This window comes from Macadamia integrifolia, chromosome 5 (genome assembly GCF_013358625.1).
Source record: "Macadamia integrifolia cultivar HAES 741 chromosome 5, SCU_Mint_v3, whole genome shotgun sequence".
NCBI lineage: Eukaryota > Viridiplantae > Streptophyta > Magnoliopsida > Proteales > Proteaceae > Macadamia > Macadamia integrifolia.
The window spans coordinates 5,902,898-5,908,936 of record NC_056561.1 but is presented as its reverse complement, the minus strand read 5'-3'; the positions used below and the strand labels follow the sequence as shown (position 1 = coordinate 5,908,936).

General features: G+C 38.0%; 1 protein-coding gene across 1 annotated transcript; it reads left to right on the top strand.

The window, feature by feature from the left end:
* Positions 1-1,622: 1,622 nt before the first annotated feature.
* On the top strand, positions 1,623-2,618 carry LOC122079955 (GDSL esterase/lipase At3g14820-like). The gene is made up of 4 exons (XM_042646764.1): positions 1,623-1,914; positions 1,984-2,114; positions 2,225-2,458; positions 2,547-2,618. The coding sequence occupies exons 1-4, from the start codon at positions 1,623-1,625 to the stop codon at positions 2,616-2,618; spliced, it is 729 nt and encodes a 242-aa protein (XP_042502698.1).
* The last annotated feature ends 3,421 nt before the right edge of the window (positions 2,619-6,039 follow it).

Sequence of the window (6,039 nt, the reverse complement as noted above, 5' to 3'; positions counted from 1 at the left end):
GGGGGGTGCTTCCTTTGCATATTGTATGTAGGGTAATGACCAAGAGAATGGTTTTCGTTCCCTCCCCCTACCAGATTAAAATATCCCTTTTCATGTTTTTTTGCGAACTTTTGGGCTAGAATGAACTTCATGCTCACGCAGTTAAATGGTACTCGTTGAGATGACACTGTTGGTATATTATGTGTCAGAATATGATACATAGATCATCCATGACACCACCCCAAATCAAATTGAGCCAAACTGGCCTAGACCCAAGGAGCACCATAGTTCATGATGCACCCCTATGCCTCAAAAGTTCGGATCTGGTTCCTCTCCAATTGTTGGGTCACCCAAGTAGTGTCCAATTAGTCATCCAATGGTGGGAAAACTTCAACATGTATCCCAACACATAGGTGTGCATCCCCAAATTCGCCTGGCTGTCAGATGGCTAATTAGGCGACCTAATAATTGAAAATGATCTTTTTCCCAAAAATCCTTTGAGGCTCAACAATGCAATTTTGATTCTTGCTACCTTTTGTACATCCCTCTACCATGTGGTGCTTCCATATGGTTTGTGGTTTAAAAAATTATATTTGTGTGGTGAAAAATCTAATTTTTTAACCTAATCTACCCATATTGCCCTTGGTTTATCCCCATATGGGTGATGTGTGTTGGATACATCAAATATGTGCCGATTTAGATGAGATTTACCTCATGTAAAATCTGTTTTTTTACCATGTTTTTTTCCCGCAATGCCCATGCTATATCTTCATTTGCCATCGTGTCAAGATTAGGATAGAAATTCATGAGTAAAAATCTGATTTTTCACCTAAAATACTCGTTTTACCCTAACCTTACCCCCTTTTCTATCCTAATCTTGACAGGAGCTACTATCAATTAGATCTCATATCAGTACGAAATGAGAGTACAATGGTGAAAAAGTTTTTGAATTTTAAATAAAACAGTGGTAAATCTGTTCAATATGGGCCGATTCGGAGAATCAAGTTTGCTTAGCTTACCAAACCAATACGGGCTCATCAAAACCACATGTTTCCTGAGGCGAAAGACTCTTGCCAACTCGACTATCCCTTAAGGTAAACTCTACTGTACTATATATAAAAGCACCCTAGGACATCCAAATTAACATTGCAACCACCTGGCGAATAAGGAAAAAGGATCATCACATGGGCAAAGCTCATCTTGAACCTTAATGCTTTATTCTCAGCAGAAACCACTTCCAAAGGATGATTAGTATTTTCAAAATAACTGCAGCACTTCAATAGTGCAGTGAGGATCTAGACCGCTGAGAGCACCTTGGGGTGTGTACCCTAGTGTTCCCAACCATCAGATGCTCACTACACCATTGCAATGATTGCATAGGATGTGGACTCTCTTAAGCTCGATTTACATGAGAGACAACATTTATTGCAATTGTTTTGATGACTCTTTAATTTTGCCATCCTTTTGGAACTTCCCTCTTCCAATCCTTCACTCAGAAAGCAACTACTATATATCTTCCACACAGAAACTTTTACTTGGTAGTTACTAGTTACCACCTGACTCACCCACCCTTGGGCCATGGCCATTTATATGTATAATCTCCTTCCAATCCCTGCAATCTTCACATTTCACAAAGAAAGGAAATGCAGCCTCCCTCTCTAAACCTGGCTACTTCTTCTTCTTTAGCTCTTCTTCTATCTCTACTTGCTTGCCTCACCTGCCTCACCTCTCAAATCACTCAAAAAGCCATTGCATCACCTACCAATTCCAAGGTGCCGGCGGTACTAGTCTTCGGAGATTCGATTGTGGATACTGGCAATAACAACTATTTTCCTTCAGTGGCTAAGTGCAATTTTCCTCCTTATGGAAGAGATTTCATGGGAGGAATCCCAACTGGTAGGTTCAGCAATGGAAAGGTCCCCTCTGACCTGATAGGTATTCTCTCTACTTCTTCCATCTTATCCACAACTACTACTCATATAACTAACTATAACTAATTTCCAGTTGAAGGATTGGGGATTAAGGAGCTGTTGCCACCATATTTGGACCCAACTCTCACCCTGCAAGACCTCCTTACGGGCGTAAACTTTGCCTCAGGTGGTGGAGGTTATGATCCTCTCACATCCAATTTAGCGGTACAAAGTTACTATATAACAGTCATTTTGATCTCCTTCAGGCTTGTCATTACTACATATATTCTGATACTGATTCTGTTTCTTTCTTTTATTTATAAAATGATGAGCAGGAGGCCTTGTCATTAAGGGTGCAGTTAAAGCTGTTTGAAGAGTATCTAGAGAAGGTGAAGAGTGGGATTGGTGAGGAGAGAAGCAAGGAGATTGTATCAGAAAGCCTATATGTGGTGTGTACAGGGACCAATGACATTTCAACTACTTACTTCCCTACTCCTTTTAGGAAACTGCACTATGACATTGCCTCTTACACTGATCTCATGCTTCAATTTGCTTCTACTTTCATTCAGGTAACCAACAGCCTCTTCTTATTCCTTTCAATATAATTACTACTTTTAGGAACTGCTACACTGTGGCTAGAACTGAGAGATTTCTCAGGGTATTATTCTGAGAAAGTATCTTCTCAATATGAGAGAGGCAGGGCAGAAGGAAATTGTGGAGCAGAGTTAATCTTGTTCTTCATAGATAATGATTACATATCTCATGGGTCAGCTTACTTTTAGTGCAGTGGTTCGTCACATCTGATGTGAAAGGAATAAAAAAAGATAGACATCCTCTTCTCGCACAATTGATCAAATATGTGAAGACATATATTTTGAGATTAAGAATAAAATTCTTCATAGATTTATGTGTCCTGATTCTAGCAGAAACAAACACCTTGCTCTCGCTTGGAATCTCCCAATTGTTTTCCCCCTCCCCCATCCCCAAATTTTTATGTATCATCTTGTTTGCTTCTTATGCTTGTTTCTTTCGTCCCCCTTTTTTTGATTACATGACTCACCAGCTTTTTCTTCTGGCAGGAACTGTACGGAATAGGAGCACGAAAGATTGTTGTGGTCAGCCTCCCACCAATTGGATGTGTGCCATCGCAGAGAACAATAAAAGGGGGGAAAGCTAGACTATGTGTAGAAGATTACAACAAAGTAGCCATGCTCTTCAACTCTAAGCTTTCCTCTCAACTGAATTTGCTAAATATTAAGCTCCCACAATCGAAATTACTCTACGTCGATATCTACAACCCTGTACTTGATCTCATCCAAAATCCTTACACATATGGTAATCACAATTGATGGCTCAATTGTTTTGGATTTTTGATCTTGCTGACCTAACCATGGATGCCGGCGGGATCATCTGAAAATTACTGTTTTCCACAGGATTTATAGAGGCAAATAAAGGATGTTGTGGCACTGGAAAAATAGAAGCAGCAACAATTCTGTGTGATGGAAACCCATTTACATGTACAAACACCTCCAACTACATATTCTGGGACAGTTACCATCCCACAGAGAGAGCTTACGAGGTCATCTTCACTCCAATCTTCAAATACATCTACAGCCTCTTATGAAGCACATCCCCAAGCACAAGTATCTCAGTATACAGTGGTTGCCCACCCCTGACTATTGGGTTTTCACATTTTTCATTGACATATTTAACATAATCAGGGTGAGGGCATAAAGTGCTCAGATAGACATTAATCAATCAACCATAAATAGTGTATCCAGTGGGTTGGTAAAACCCTACAAGCTCTTTCTCATCAATAGATAGTGACAGTCTTCTACGGAACACTATACAAGTTTTTCCTTTTAACATTATACAGTTAAGTATCTCTTGGTGGGGAAAGATTTTAAAAAGCTAAATATTTCCCAAACTATAATGTTTTACATGCAAATTTTAAACTGTCTTAGGATCTTGGGCTTGGAATAGCATGGTTCATATTAACATTTCAAATGATCCTTATTTCCCTAAATGCCAGGAGATTTACATTACACCAGGGGAAACCACTTGAATCTCTCTTATAATAAAGTCTCCTTTTGATTAACGTTTTTATTCATAGACTAGTCGTATCTAGAATTCTCTTTATTCAAACCCCAAGGGGTAGCTGAGTTGATAAGGGATCTTTGTCTCAGGAAGCGTGTGGTTCTGAGTTCGACTCCTCTTATCTCATTAGGGCCACTCACATTAGGATTTTTACCTTTCATATCTCTAAAAAGGGATTCTTACCACAAAGATTGCCGCAAATTTCATTGTGTGTAATCCCTCTTCTTTTGGGGTTTCGGAAAACCCAATTTGACATTATTTGTGGAAAACTGCCTTGCATTCAAAATTTAAAAATTTTCTTTGAAAACTCTTAAAACTTGGCTTAAACACCAGATCTAATCTATGAGATTCTTCCCAGTTAAAGATGTTTGTGCTTTTTTCTCTTCAAAAGAGAGATGTATCGTTATCTCTTTTTGTCATGCCATTTCTCTTATTAGAGAATCCGGGCAATGGATTTTCTAGGGTTAAGGATGGAATACCTTTCGGTCTAAGTCTACTACATACTTTGGAGAATATTGCAAGTCAACCTCATTCCAATCCATACTTCTCTCTTTCTATCATTTTTGCCGTCACCTATTATTTTTTATGGACTGCTAGGAATAACAACGCCAAACAAGGTAATCCTCCCAACCCTCAAATCAACTTGAACAAAAACAAGTGGGTTCATGATCTGAAAGTCTACAACACATCAAAATTGTAAGTTTCTCACCCCCCCACCCCACCACCCTGTGGTACCTTGATCTGTACACTAAGGGTTTATTCCAAATACATCGTGGTTTTAAAAAGTGTTTGTGATGGGAGTCTTGAGTATACCCCAAGCAAAGCGGATTGGACGGCAATCATTTTCTTCAGAAGGACTTTATATATTTATATGCATAAATTTTGGATTTACAAAGAGCGCATAAGAATTCGAAGCCAAAGAAATTCCCAAAGGATTTCAACAGACGTGACAATTATAACTCACTACCATCACCGGCTAGATAGATTGCGAGGACATTATTAGCCTTATTTAGAAGGACCAGAGAAGTTTGGGATATTTCTAAACATTTTGTATATTTTGAGTTAGAAAAAAAATTCCGGATTATGATTTCTATAGCTTATCAATTAGCCAAGAAGAGTAGAACCTGATTTTCTTTAAAAAAAAAAAAATAATAATAATAATAAAATAAATATATATATATATATATATATCCAAGTTTACTTGGATGAATTTTCTTTTTCTACATATGTATAAAGAGAGAGAGAGAGAGAGAGAGAGAGAGAGAGAGAGAATGCTAGCAAAGACATAAGGAAGGTAAGGGTGTGAGACACCATTCAAGCACCTCACCTATCAGAAGTCCTTTTGAAACACCAGCAAATCTAATGTTACGCCCATTCAAAAAATGTGCAATATAAAAGTCAATAAGAAGTCCCCATATAATTTTGAATTAAGCTCTAATTTATGAAAAATATGATTTTTTTTTTTTTTTTTGTTAATCAAGGTGTTCAGGTCATCTTACGCGCTCCTTAGGGAAACTAGTAACCCACTATCACAGTCTCCATTTAAATTGAAGATGCACAGATAAGGAATCAAACTTAGGATTATATGTCTATCTACACAATCCCTAAATAGTCCTAACCATCTCGACAACCCATGGATGGAGGGGTAACAACTAAAACACGTGTTAAAATATTGACTAAGTTGAGTTTAATCTTCAGAATTACAAAGAATCCAAATTATTCACAGCGAGCTGCGAGTTACAGCAAACATCCAATGGCTATAAGAACTCACCGTCAATGATTTTGACATAATTTACAAAAAGCCTGCATGATCAGATTTCTGACTATGACAGATAAATATTCAAGGCAAAAGATTACACCTTAACATCAACAATAAATGACATAGGTGGGTCTGTTAGGTTGCATGGTTGTACGTAAGAGTAATTAGAGTAAATATTATAAGTGGTGTTGTGGGTGGGGTGTATTTTTGTTACTTAAGTGGGTGGGGTGTATTTATGTTACTTATAAGTGTTGTACGTGAATATAGTCATGAAATTCAAGGGTGGCAGAAGTT

Bases quoted from the DNA above. Each gene is read 5' to 3' on its own strand.
- LOC122079955 (XM_042646764.1), top strand. From the start codon at position 1,623: ATGCAGCCTCCCTCTCTAAACCTGGCTACTTCTTCTTCTTTAGCTCTT. The intron at 2,115-2,224 runs GTACAAAGTTAC...AATGATGAGCAG, and splicing joins CTCTCACATCCAATTTAGCG to GAGGCCTTGTCATTAAGGGT. The intron at 2,459-2,546 runs GTAACCAACAGC...GAGATTTCTCAG, and splicing joins TTGCTTCTACTTTCATTCAG to GGTATTATTCTGAGAAAGTA.